The following is a 14,048-nucleotide window of genomic DNA, read 5'->3' as shown; positions in this document are numbered from 1 at the left end:
TTTGAAAACTGCTGTGGATTATTGTATATTCAGGTGGTTGGCCATTGGTGTTATTTTACGAAGGGAATAAAAAGCTCAGAATACAATTCCACATGATGTGAAGTGATAGGTTCATTCGAATATTGACATCTGCATAAAAGCTGTGATTTTGGGACATGTTTTTGGTCTCATTACATCGATGTAAAAGAGAGCCCTGCTTTACATTCAGGTATAGCACTGAGATGAGGGAGCATTGAGATCAAGTATGGATAAGCTCACCAATGCGGCTAAATGCTGTAATCCTCTGTACAAGCTCAAACTACATCACATTAAATGTTTGCCAATCAAATTTGACAGGTAATGAGTCTTTAGGGTAATGTTCCAAGTTTCAAAGGATTACTGTGCTGTGTGAGAGCAATTTGGCTGCTATTTGCCTTTTTGTCCTTGCTTTTAAGATTAGAGTATAACACTCGATACAAAACACACAACTGACTGACTGACTATGAGCTATTATGACCAGCCTGTAGCTACCGCTACATGTTCATCATCAGAAATGCTTGTCTTGGCTCATACTATGAGACAATTAGAGGAAGTGTCAGACTCTGAAGAGGAAGTGCACGTTGTCTCTGCATGTCCCTGCTGCGGGCGCTAACTTGGCTCACGGGAAAGGGTACAGCATGTTGCTGTTCCAATGACGCGCTTAAAATTGTAGTGTCTCTCAGTCCAAACTGTTTCCGAATGCATGCAGCACCCTGCCTTACCCCAGCCCAACTGTAGCTCATGAATATGGATGAGAAACACTTAACCTCTACGGGTCACTCATTCAGCGCATCATAATATCTGAGAAAAAGCTGAAGAAAAGATGCTCCACTTCTGATGCACATGAATAGTGATTTTGCAGCTGCCTGATCACGTCAGTGTTGAGCACAGGTTTGACTGTTAAACAGTGAGGCAGGCGTTGCATGTAAAGAAAGAAGGAAGCCCACTGGTACTGAGCAGGATTTGTAATGCTCCCATTCTAGGTCTATATGGTTCTGTTCTAGCTATACAGTTCAAGTAAATTCCTTATGTAGCTAATTTAACTAAGAGTGTTGTAATGTGAATGGCTGGTCTTTTAGTTAGCTGAGGAGTTAACATATCTCTCCACAGACACCACCAGTGGAACTTATGAGAGAGACAGATGATTTACAGCAGGTTTCCCAGCCCTATCACAGCCCTATCCCCTAGCCACCTCTCTTCACTCTCCATCCAATCAATTAAAGGGCTTTGTCTCTTCCATTGCCTGGCACTCTCCCCAAGTGTTTTGGCTTATCCACTCAGGTGCTGTAGTGTATCAGTGTTTTAAAATGCCACAGGGATTAAGGCCTTGTGTTTGTGTGGTTTTCTACTTGTCTGTATACTGGTTTGATTATCTGCACCGGAGACATTACACAGATTACAATGAAAGGACAATCGCCGTGATGCGGTGTCACAATCAGTGTTGATGTTTGCATTATATTCATGTCAGACCTATGGCTCAAGCTGATGATGAAAGTCATGGATTTCCTGTTTATGTTATTTCAGTCAGTTTGTGTGTGAATAGTTAATGCCTTGAACGTCATTGATCCGCTTGGGAGAGAGGATTGGATAGTGTCAGCAAGCTAGTTTAGGACCCACAGCCACACATACACTACCGTTCAAAAGTTTGGGGTCGCTAAGAAATGTCCTTGTTTTTGAAAGAAATGCACATTTTTTGTCCATTAAAATAACATCAAATTGATCAGAAATACAACGTAGACATTGTTAATGTTGTAAATTACTATTGTAGCTGGAAACGGAATATCTACATAGGCGTACAGAGGCCCATTATCAGCAACCATCACTCCTGTGTTCCAATGGCACGTTGTGTTAGCTAATCCAAGTTAATCATTTTAAAAGGCTAATTGATCATTAGAAAAACCTTTTGCCGTTATGTTAGCACAGCTGAAAACTGTTGTTCTGATTAAAGAAGCAATAAAACTGTCCTTTCGTCTAGTTGAGTATCTGGAGCATCATGCATTTGTGCGTTCGATTACAGGCTCAAAATGACTAGAAACAAAGACCTTTCTTCTGAAACATATCAGTCTATTCTTGTTCTGAGAAATGAATGCTATTCCATGCGAGAAATTGCCAAGGAACAGAAGTTCTCGTACAAAGCTGTGTACTACTCCCTTCACAGAACAGCGCAAACTGTCTCTAACCAGAATAGAAAGAGGAGTGGGAGGCCCCGGTGCACAACTGAGCAAGAGGACAAGTGCATTAGAGTGTCTAGTTTGAGAAACAGATGCCTCACAAGTCCTCAACTGGCAGCTTCATTAAATAGTACCCGCAAAACATCAGGCTCAATGTCAACAGTGAAGAGGCGACTCCGGGATGCTGGCCTTCTAGGCAGTACATTGTAGCACTGTAAAAATGCCAACTTAACCAATTACTTAATCATAGTTATTCTGTGAGTTGGGTGGACTTCAGAAAGACAAGAAATTGAGCTAAACAGACTTTGCACACAGTGAGCTGAATGTATAAAAACGTGTTGTGTCGAATTACAAATTCATGTTTGCCTTTGGAAGGCAACACTGTATGCTGGTTTAGCTATTTGCACAAATGTTGAGCTAACTCACAATCCTATTGTAGCTTGTTGCCTTACGATTGTACGTTGAATCAACAAACTCTGATCGAAATGAGCTGAATTTGAACAAGCTTCTTGAGTAAAAACACAAACATGTTTGCTCAAAACCACTCAAAACCACACCCATCAATATCATATTTCCCAGCTAGCTCTTTTTTCAGAATTTTTAGAATTGTTTGTTTCAATAACTGTGTTTTTGCAATTACAGTACATTGATTGGTTGATTAATTTTAGGCTACACAAACATAATTAACATAAATCTTTCTGAACTAATCCAATCTGTTAGTAGTTTGACTTTTGCACCCATGACTGAAATGGCTGTTCAAGTTTATAGGATTTAAGTACTCTCAATAATCAGTCTTCATTACTATGGCAGTTATTCTCAATGTAGGTTGCGGGTGATTAAAAGTCCCAGTTGTTGGATATCCTCACTCTGGCTTGATTCCAATAGGAATTACACTGCCCTTTGCAAGCCAGCATAATGTGACTTGCAGGCTTGCCGTGGCCTGAAAACCAGGAATTTCAGATCACTGCGTTAGGGTGTAACTAGGCCCTCAAAGAAAGGCCTTAGGATATATGTAAAGTATTGTCATAAAGAGTTACATTGTACGTTGAATCAACTTTTTATATTTTTACAGTGTACCTGTACAGGTACCTGTAGAGGCAGAGGAAAGGGGAGTGGTCTAAATAGAGCCTTATCCTGAGGCATCAAGCAACATTTTCTGTGGCACCAAGGACTCAGTGGACACGCTGTATGAGGCGACCTTTATCATGAGCGCACACACTGTGGTCTTAATTAAAGAGAATGTATATAGAGCATAGTCACACAAACACCCACACACAGGCACACACATACACACACACACGCTGACACACACACACACACCACCACCTACCCTCACTAAATGGCCCCCTTCTCCACATGTCCAGAAATTCAATCAGTTCTGCCTTAGTTCGCAATAACCGACAACTGCCTAGAAGTTTCATTGTTTTTATTTAGGCGTGTCGCAGGTGTAACTGCATTGGAGCTGTCAAATCAGCAAGCGGCTCCTGGCATTATACCTATTGCGGACATTGCCATTGGATGTGCCGAGTTGGATTAGTAATAATCCCATGCAGCCTTGTTACAAGTTGGAACACTGGAATGTGTGTTGGAATCTACACCTCGATTAGGCTGATATTAATCACTATTATTTTGTTGAAAGATTTTAAATGTCAGTGCCATTACTTCTATATAGTCTACGCTTTCTCGTTCTGAACTTCTTCTTATGCAAATGGGATGTGTGTGGCTTCGTGACAATGACCACACGAGCAGCCACTCTGATTTGACAGCTCTTAACGCAAAACACCAGCTGTGCGGGTCCAGCTACCACTGGTTAACGCGTGACATGATTGAATCTAGGCTTAGATCTGTGTTTTCACTTTGTCCCTCTCAATGTTCTACCCTATCTCCCTCCAACTGGTATCACTGTGGAGGTAGAGAGTGAGGTATGCGGGACCAAAGCAGTTAAGATGGTGCAGGATAGCTGGGCGGGAGAATCAGTTCACAACTAAAGTGTGTGGACGTCCTTGCCTGTCACGATCAATATGGCAGGTAAAGGGCGAAGAGAGCTGTATGTAAATCTAACGGAGGTCAAATCGATCTACCGCACACACAAACACACACAAACACACACACACACACACACACACACACACACACACACACACACACACACACACACACACACACACACACACACACACACACACACACACACACAAAACACACTCACAGATGGCACAGGCATGCCGACGCTCCCTTACAACATCCTCTCTTGTTCTCGATTTCTCGACTCAATAACAATCTATTTAGTTTACAATAATTGTAATGAATAATCAATTACTACGGTGAGAATATGTTCAGTGAGCCATTTGAATTGCAAACAGAGCATGCAGATAGATGAAATACATCTTAAAAGCGCTTTGAGACCTCGTGAGAAAAGTTAGCCCATTTCATGGCCCATTTCTATAAAGCATGCAGATAAGGACTAATTCAATGTTGAAGCACATGCACATGGATAGAGCCATAGAAACGTATAAAGCAGAATAAACTGCTGTGCACATTGCGAGGCCATGCCTGTTGATTAAAAGAGCCGGGCTATTGTTAATGATATGAGCCACTCCATCTGCTCCCTAATGGGCGTCTCTCAGGAATGAGATCAGGATGATGTTCAGGTTTGTATACGGGCATATTAAGCTGACATGTTATAGCTCCAGTAGCATGGTGCTATCCAGACCCATACAGTATAGGGGTTCTACCATGCAAGATCATAGTGTGCTGCAAATGCTTTGTTAGAGATTGCCTTCCAAGAGTTTGATCTGGTTCCAGGTATAACCTCTTTAGGATCCATGTAAAACCCTTTCCACAGAGGGTTCTACATAGAACCCGAAAGAGTTCTACCTGGAATGAAAAAGGGTACAGCCGAAGAATCCTTATGGAACCCTTTTTTCGAAGAGTGTGTAGACTCTCAGTTTTGCTGTGCAGTGATGTGCTGGTTTGACTGTGCAGTGACGTGCTGCGTGTTTTAGTTTTGGTTGGTGTGGTTGGTTGTTCTGTGCTACCTGGCTGCCTGGCGCTAATGCACTGCAGTGGCTCTTTAGTATTCCTCTCCTGCCGTCTGAGAAGGGTCTCCTCTGGGACTGGCGTGTAGTGGCGGGGAAGAGATGCAGCCAGTGCCCATCTCGGCCACCGCTCCCTACCGCCCTCCATACACACTATTAATAAGCCCTGCGCACAGAGTCTGTGGCAGGCAGCAGACAGGGCCGTGCAGGGGACACAATCAGAGCGCCTGGCCAGGCTGTAGGGGGAACAGGGCAGGCAATCCAAAAAGTCTTGATTGGACAACTGGGCCTCTCTGTGTGTCAGAAACACTGATTTGTTTTCATTTCTATGAGGTTCTCTGTGTGATATGATACTTATTTACCAAGATAATGAATACACACAATTTGGAATGTCTGGTTCCATTTGTCATTGCCAGCACAGACCCTCCCCACACAAACCCTGTATAGGTCCATCTAAACAGAGCGTTTCCTGGCTCTAGCAACTACGAGTGCTAACGTAATCAAATCCTGAACAATGAATCATTTCTCCAAGCTGACATCATTTTTTTTACAAACAACACATTCATACTCATTGAAATCCAATCATTTCTCTCCTCCTGTTAAAACAAACTGGGTCTCTCATTTTAAAAGTAAATGAGAAAGTACATTTTCAGTGTGGCTAATGTCTGTGTTTTGCAAACATTTATATTCATAGAAAGAAACAAATTTAAAACCCCTCGCCCCCATTTTAATCAACATCTCTCCTTTAATGATTATATTTCGTGTAATGTGTGTTTCTCTGTTAACTGTTGTTGTGCTTGTCTGTTTGTTGCAGGTGATGGGAACCCCAAGGAGAGCAGTCCCTTCATCAACAGCAGCAGTGCCAGCGACGTGGAGAAGAGCCAGCAGTACAATGGCAAGAATATGGCCCTGTTTGAGGTCTGTAACACAGGGCTCCCTTAACACTGCTTACCTATAATTACACAATCATTAAATACTGTAATTACTTTGTTCCATTCGTTTGAAACAACCACCTGCCGTATATACGACGCCTTGCTTGCTCAGGCACCAGGTGGTTTGAATTCTTTGAAATAAGTACTGGTTTCTCGGTTGTCAATACAGCTTAGAGGGCTGTAAAATGAGGGCTGGTATGATGTCTGTCCACCTGTCCCTGTGTACTGTAGGAGGAGATGGACAACAGTCCCATGGTGTCATCCATACTCAGCAGTCTGGCCAACTACTCCAACCTGCCTCAGGGCAGCAAAGAGCACGAGGAGGCCGAGAACGAGGAGGGGGCGGCTCCATCCAAAAAAAAAACTGCTGTCAAGGTACCTCATCTAATCTCAACTAAAGTCTGGTCTTAAACATAAACATTAGCTGGAGTATGTCCCTTCCAGGCCACCGTTGTCCACCTGACAAGGTGGAGGATTAAGCTGGTTAAGAACGGACAGGAGGGATACTGATGACGCTGTCAGCCATGTTTAGGCCTGGACAGGACGTTATTGATGGCTTTGCGTGCTGTCCTTTTCCTTCCCTGACGTTACACATCAGTTTGGTCATTTATAGGACCTGAGCAGGGCCACATTAGCCCTGTTATCCAGGATGTGTGCAGCGGAGCATAATCCGGATACAAGAAGCTACTCTCTAGGCCTGTCTTGTTACACTGGTCTGAGTCAGATTACTGTATCATTCACTTCCACTCCTTTTCTTGTTATCCACATCCTAATTTGACAGCTCCTTCCAGCCAAGAGGCCACAGGAGGCTGGTATCATGAGAGAATATTAGGATGTGGTATTATGAAATAACACATATGGAATCATGTAGTAACCAAAAAAGTTTTAGTAACCAAAAAAGTTATGTTTTATTTTATATTTGAGATTCTTCAAAGTAGACACCCCTGGCACGGATGACAGCTTTGTACACTCTTGACATTCTCTCAACCTGCTTCATGAGGTAGTCTCCTGGAATGCATTTCAATTAACAGGTGTGCCTTGTTAAAAGTTAATTTGGGGAATGTATTTCCTTCTTAATGTGTATGAGCCAATCAGTTGTGTTATGACCTGGTAGGGGTGGTATACAGAAGAAAGCCATATTTGGTAAAAGACCAAGTCCATATTATGGCAAGAACAGCTCAAATAAGCAAAGAGAAACAACAGTCCATCATTACTTTAAGACAGGAAGGTAAGTCAATACGGAACATTTCAAGAACTTTGAAAGTTTATTCAATTGCAGTCGCTAAAACCATCAAGCACTATGATGGAACTGGCTTTCATGAGGACTGCCACTCCTCAGTAAAACGCACATGACAGCCCGCTTGGAGTTTTCCAAATGGCACCTAAAGGACTCTCAGACCATAAGAAACAAGATTCTCTGGTCTGATGAAAACAAGATTGAACTCTTTGGCCTGAATGCCAAGCGTCACGTCTGGAGGAAACCTGGCACCATCCCTACGGGGAAACATTGTGGTGGCAGTATCATATGGTGGGGATGTTTTTCAGCGGCATTGACTGGGAGACTAGTCAGGATCAAGGGAAAGATGAACGGAGCAAAGTACAGAGAGATCCTTGATGAAAACCTGCTCCAGAGCGCTCAGGACCTCAGACTGAGGCGAAGGTTCACCTTCCAACAGGACAACGACCCTAAGCACACAGCCAAGACAATGCAAGAGTGGCTTCGGGACAAGTCTCTGAATACCCTTGAGTGGCCCAGCCACAGCCCGTACTAGAACCCAATCGAACATCTCTGGAGAGACCTGAAAATAGCTGTGCAGCGTTGCTCCCCATCCAACCTGACAGAGCTTGAGAGGATCTCAAATCAAATCAAATCAAATGTATTTGTCACATACACATGGTTAGCAGATGTTAATGCGAGTGTAGCGAAATGCTTGTGCTTCTAGTTCCGACAATGCAGTAATAAACAACAAGTAATCTAACCTAACAATTCCACAACTACTACCTTATACACACAAGTGTAAAGGGATAAAGAATATGTACATAAAGATATATGAATGAGTGATGGTACAGAACGGTACAGAACGGCATAGGCAAGATGCAGTAGATGGTATAGAGTACAGTCTATACATATGAGATGAGTAATGTAGGGTATATAAACATAAAGTGGCATAGTTTAAAGTGGCTAGTGATACATGTATTACATAAAGATGGCAAGATGCAGTAGATGATATAGAGTACAGTATATACATATACATATACATATGAGATGAGTAATGTAGGGTATGTAAACATTATATTAAGTGGCATTGTTTAAAGTGGCTAGTGATACATTTTTACATCATTTCCATCAATTCCCATTATTAAAGTGGCTGGAATTGAGTCAGTATGTTGGCAGCGGCCACTAAATGTTAGTGGTGGCTGTTTAACAGTCTGATGGCCTTGAGATAGAAGCTGTTTTTCAGTCTCTCGGTCCCTGCTTTGATGCACCTGTACTGACCTGTACTGACCTCGCCTTCTGGATGATAGCGGGGTGAACAGGCAGTGGCTCGGGTGGTTGTTGTCCTTGATGATCTTTATGGCCTTCCTGTGACATCGGGTGGTGTAGGTGTCCTGGAGGGCAGGTAGTTTGCCCCCGGTGATGCGTTGTGCAGACCTCACTACCCTCTGGAGAGCCTTGCGGTTGTGGGCGGAGCAGTTGCCGTACCAGGCGGTGATACAGCCCGACAGGATGCTCTCGATTGTGCATCTGTAGAAGTTTGTGAGTGCTTCAGCCTCCTGAGGTTGAAGAGGCGCTGCTGCGCCTTCTTCACAACGCTGTCTGTGTGGGTGGATGGGTGGGTGGACCAATTCAGTTTGTCCGTGATGTGTACACCGAGGAACTTAAAACTTTCCACCTTCTCCACTACTGTCCCGTCGATGTGGATAGATCTGCAGAGAAGATTGAGAGAAACTCCCCAAATACAGGTGTAGCATCCTACCCAAAAACACTTGAGACTGTAATCACTGCCAAAGGTGCTTCAACAAAGTACTGAGTAAATGGTCTGTATGCTTATGTAAATGTGATATTTCCGTTTTTTATTTTTTTATAAAATTGCTACAATTAAAACAAACTGTTTTTGCTTTGTCATTATGGGGTAATGTGTGTAGATTGATGATGGGGGAAAAAACATTTCAATCAATTTTAGAATAAGGCTGTAATGCAACAAAATGTGGAAAAACTGAAGCAGTCTGAATACTTTCCAAATGCAGTGTATATCAAAAATTGTAACAAAAGAGGAATAAAATACACAGGAAGTAATATCAATGTGTAGGGGTACGAGGTATTTGAGTAAGATACCGATTTAATTTTCTTTCCCATGTCTCATCTCCTTTAGACAATTAATTGGAGAGTCAGGGAGACAAGCAAGGACTAAGACTACAAAGGGTTGCTTGTACCTCTACCTGTACTGTATTATTAGACATTGTCGTTGATGTTTCTGTTGGAGATGGATAAAAAAATATTTTTTAGGCAACTGGAAATAAAACGGACATCTTATCCGGGAATAATTTGCATTTAAAAGTAATGAATTTAGTCAAAGAAATTGTGAATCCTGCACTACCATAATGTTTTATTAATGAGCCATACATGTATTATACTGGATGACTGGACACTTCATTTGAATGTTACAAGGTCTGTAAAATGTCGACTAAGTGAAGTCCTATGGGAGATCCAATCCCATATAACTCAATAGCTGAAAGCCATGTCTAATCAATTGAAGAGTTTGAGAAGTACATTTTCTCCTCTATACATACAGTATCTAGACAGACAGGCCCACATTAATAAAATAATTAGATGGTCCTTCTCCCTGGTAACAGGACAATTGCTGGTCATTAGCTAATTGAGCTGACAAAGATAGAGGATTTGTGCAACCTCAGCCAGTATCCTAGAGCCACCTCCACCTGTGTGAATAGTAGCGTGAAAGTAAGTGTCCACTAACATGATATCACACATCTGGATTATTTTAACTCCATGTAGTGAGACACCGAGGAATCTCTGTTGCCTGAATTTCAGCTTTATGCCTCAGAAGCAAAAAAGCCTTCAATCATGGAGTGCCACAAACGTATCGCCAGCCCAAAAGAATGAGGAAAAGGAGGAGAAAGTGTTATCTTTCGGCTGCCATTGAAATAGGTTAATGAGGGAGGAAATGTCCCCATTTTGACTGAACAAAGAGCTTGTCATTCTCTCCTCATATGATTACTGTCTTTTTGTGATGGGATAGAGGAGGGCTTGTGAGTTTCTAATGAGTCTGTACTGTATATGAGAATGATGAGTGCAGTATGAATCGGTACTGTATCCACTCAACTCAGATGCCGGAGCCGGTCACTAGAGGAATTTGATTTGTTCCACTCATGGTGTGGGGTACATTACTGTACTTGTATAAAGCTTGTACTGCCATGCCACAGTTAAACATTTTCATATTTAATCAGTATTGATTTGTGTTTGTTCTCCAGGCACCATCGCTGGGCACTCTGATGGGGGTGTACCTGCCCTGCATCCAGAATATCTTTGGTGTGATCTTGTTCCTGCGGATGACCTGGATGGTGGGCATCGGAGGGGTCTTTGGCTCCTTCATCATCGTCTTCATGTGCTGCTCCACGGTGAGTCACAGCTCTGGACCATATTATTTTCACTCTCTCTCTCTCTCCTGTTCTCCTCCTTCTTTTTTTTCTTCCCCTCAAACTCTCTCTCTCTTTATATCACCCTCCATGTTTCCCTTTCCATGTGAAAGCTCTTTTTCTCTTTGGCCCTTCCTTCCACTTTGTCTCTCCCCTCCCCTCTATCCTCTCTCCATCATTGTAAGTATGGGCACTGTGCCAGCCAGAGCAGAAAGAGAGGCACGTTTGCAGCACTGATAGGGATATACTCAACGCCACTTCAATTTGAATTATGTTTGATGTCCCAAAGCTCTCCCAGTTGAGTAAATCCTAGCTTAATCCTATTTTGACCTGAGGTAGCCCTGAAAGCTTTACAGAATACATGTACTATTCATCCCTTAACGTACTTACATAAATAGCTTCTTTTTTTAAAGTGTTGTATATTTTCAGCGCGTGTGTGTGTGCTTCCCAACCCAACACTGATTTGCCACTTCATGTATTTCATGTCTTGTTATGCTTTGTACATGGTGATCAGTTCACATCACCATCAATTTACACATATAATTTATCCTCACTTGATAAGGGGTAACCTGATCTCAGTTCTGTGCCAAAGAGCATGACTTAAATAGCAGCATAGACCAAAATGTCATGCACTCTAAATTGTTGTTACCCAAAATTACAACCAACTAATTGCAGCATTACCACAAAAATGGAAGAGGCAAGTGGAAGGGGGAAAAAGTAAGGAACTTGTCTGTCGTCCCTGCATTAAAGACCAAAAATGGTTAAAGAAATTTGTGATAAAAAAAATATATACCAGTTTCATTTAAGGACCAAAATATTGACAGAGGTGCCATCTAAATTGCTAATTTGGGAAGAGATGTACCGATTCCATGGCACATGGTTTATGAATTGACACACAAAACAACACCGGATTCAAAACTTAAACAAGAATTTTGTATAATACATATATATTTTTTCTTTAATTTACAATCTGTAGAAACTATGAGATGAGAAAGGTTCAGTACTTTTGTGAAGCATCACAGCACAGTTGAAAAATATCCAAAATGGATGGTGTTAAGCAATAGATGGGAGTGGTTGAATGGAGCTGAAGGGTGAGACTAATAACAACAAGATAACAAATGTAAAACACACTGGGTCTGTAAAATGTGTATAGGTTCAGAACATTTTTGAAATAGCACAGTTACAAATATAAATCAACTGGATGGACATCAGAAATAGAGGAAGGCCAGGACTAACAACAAACAAAATATAATTATTTTAAAATATATTGTTTCTGTAAAATGTGTATAGTATGTATAAACTGAAGGTAGAAGTCTAAGTGTTATTGTTATTTAGTTCACTCCAATTGGGGGAGGGGTGGTAGGGTTTGTGGGGAATAATAAAGGTATATTCTAAAAACAGTGTGTATGTGTATATACAGTGGGGCAAAAAAGTATTTAGTCAGCCACCAATTGTGCAAGTTCTCCCACTTAAAAAGATGAGAGGCCTGTAATTTTCATCATAGGTACACTTCAACTATGACAGACAAAATGAGAAAAAAAAATCCAGAAAATTACATTGTAGGATTTTTTATGAATTTATTTGCAAATTATGGTGGAAAATAAGTATTTGGTCAATAACAAAAGTTGATCTCAATACTTTGTTATATAACCTTTGTTGGCAATGACAGAGGTCAAACGTTTTCTGTAAGTCTTCACAAGGTTTTCACACACTGTTGCTGGTATTTTGGCCCATTCATCCATGCAGATCTCCTCTAGAGCAGTGATGTTTTGGGGCTGTTGCTGGGCAACACAGACTTTCAACTCCCTCCAAAGATTTTCTATGGGGTTGAGATCTGGAGACTGGCTAGGCCACTCCAGGACCTTGAAATGCGTCTTACGAAGCCACTCCTTTGTTGCCCGGGCGGTGTGTTTGGGATCATTGTCATGCTGAAAGACCCAGCCACGTTTCATCTTCAATGCCCTTGCTGATGGAAGGTTTTCACTCAGAATCTCACGATACATGGCCCCATTCATTCTTTCCTTTACACGGATCAGTCGTCCTGGTCCCTTTGCAGAAAAACAGCCGCAAAGCATGATGTTTCCACCCCCATGCTTCACAGTAGGTATGGTGTTCTTTGGATGCAACTCAGCATTCTTTGTCCTCCAAACACGACGAGTTGAGTTTTTACCAAAAAGTTATATTTTGGTTTCATCTGACCATATGACATTCTCCCAATTTTCTTCTGGATCATCCAAATGCTCTCTAGCAAACTTCAGACGGGACTGGACATGTACTGGCTTAAGCAGGGGGACACGTCTGGCACTGCAGGATTTGAGTCCCTGGCGGCGTAGTGTGTTACTGATGGTAGGCTTTGTTACTTTGGTCCCAGCTCTCTGCAGGTCGTTCACTAGGTCCCCCCGTGTGGTTCTGGGATTTTTGCTCACCGTTCTTGTGATCATTTTGACCCCATGGGGTGAGATCTTGCGTGGAGCCCCAGATCGAGGGAGATTATCAGTGGTCTTGTATGTCTTCCATTTCCTAATAATTGCTCCCAACAGTTGATTTCTTCAAACCAAGCTGCTTAACTATTGCAGATTCAGTCTTCCCAGCCTGGTGCAGGTCTACAATTTTGTTTCTGGTGTCCTTTGACAGCTCTTTGGTCTTGGCCATAGTGGAGTTTGGAGTGTGACTGTTTGAGGTTGTGGACAGGTGTCTTTTATACTGATAACAAGTTCAAACAGTTGCCATTAATACAGGTAACGAGTGGAGGACAGAGGAGCCTCTTAAAGAAGAAGTTACAGGTCTGTGAGAGCCAGAAATCTTGCTTGTTTGTAGGTGGCCAAATTTTCCACCATAATTTGCAAATAAATTCATAAAAAATCCTACAATGTGATTTTCTAGATTTCTTTTTCTCATTTTGTCTGTCATAGTTGAAGTGTACCTATGATGAAAATTACAGGCCTCTCTCATCTTTTTAAGTGGGAGAACTTGCACAATTGATGGCTGACTAAATACTTTTTTGCCCCACTGTATGTATGTGTGTGCATATACAGTTAAAGTCGGAAGTTTACATACACCTTAGCCAAATACATTTCAACTCAGTTTTTCACAATTCCTGACATTTAATCCTAGTAAATATTCCCTGTTTTAGGTCAGTTAGGATCACCACTTTATTTTAAGAATGTGAAATGTCAGAATAATAGTAGAGAAAATTATTTATATCAGCTTTTATTTTGTAATCACATTCCCAG

At 41.8% G+C, this 14,048-nt stretch overlaps 1 protein-coding gene across 2 annotated transcripts in view; it reads left to right on the top strand.

Moving 5' to 3' along the window:
- The window catches only part of LOC139556932 (solute carrier family 12 member 5-like), a 109,337-nt gene that overhangs the window by 42,997 nt on the left and 52,292 nt on the right, over positions 1-14,048 (top strand). For both annotated transcript variants that reach the window (XM_071371090.1, XM_071371089.1), the window contains exons 2-4: positions 6,042-6,145; positions 6,391-6,534; positions 10,651-10,797. In XM_071371090.1, the coding sequence (XP_071227191.1) occupies positions 6,042-6,145; positions 6,391-6,534; positions 10,651-10,797 (395 nt within the window). The remainder of the gene's footprint in view (positions 1-6,041; positions 6,146-6,390; positions 6,535-10,650; positions 10,798-14,048) is intronic.

Source organism: Salvelinus alpinus, chromosome 28, assembly GCF_045679555.1.
Source record: "Salvelinus alpinus chromosome 28, SLU_Salpinus.1, whole genome shotgun sequence".
NCBI classification, from domain to species: Eukaryota; Metazoa; Chordata; class Actinopteri; order Salmoniformes; family Salmonidae; genus Salvelinus; species Salvelinus alpinus.
Note: the sequence above shows the minus strand (reverse complement) of the source record. Positions and strands in the feature narration are given on the sequence as shown.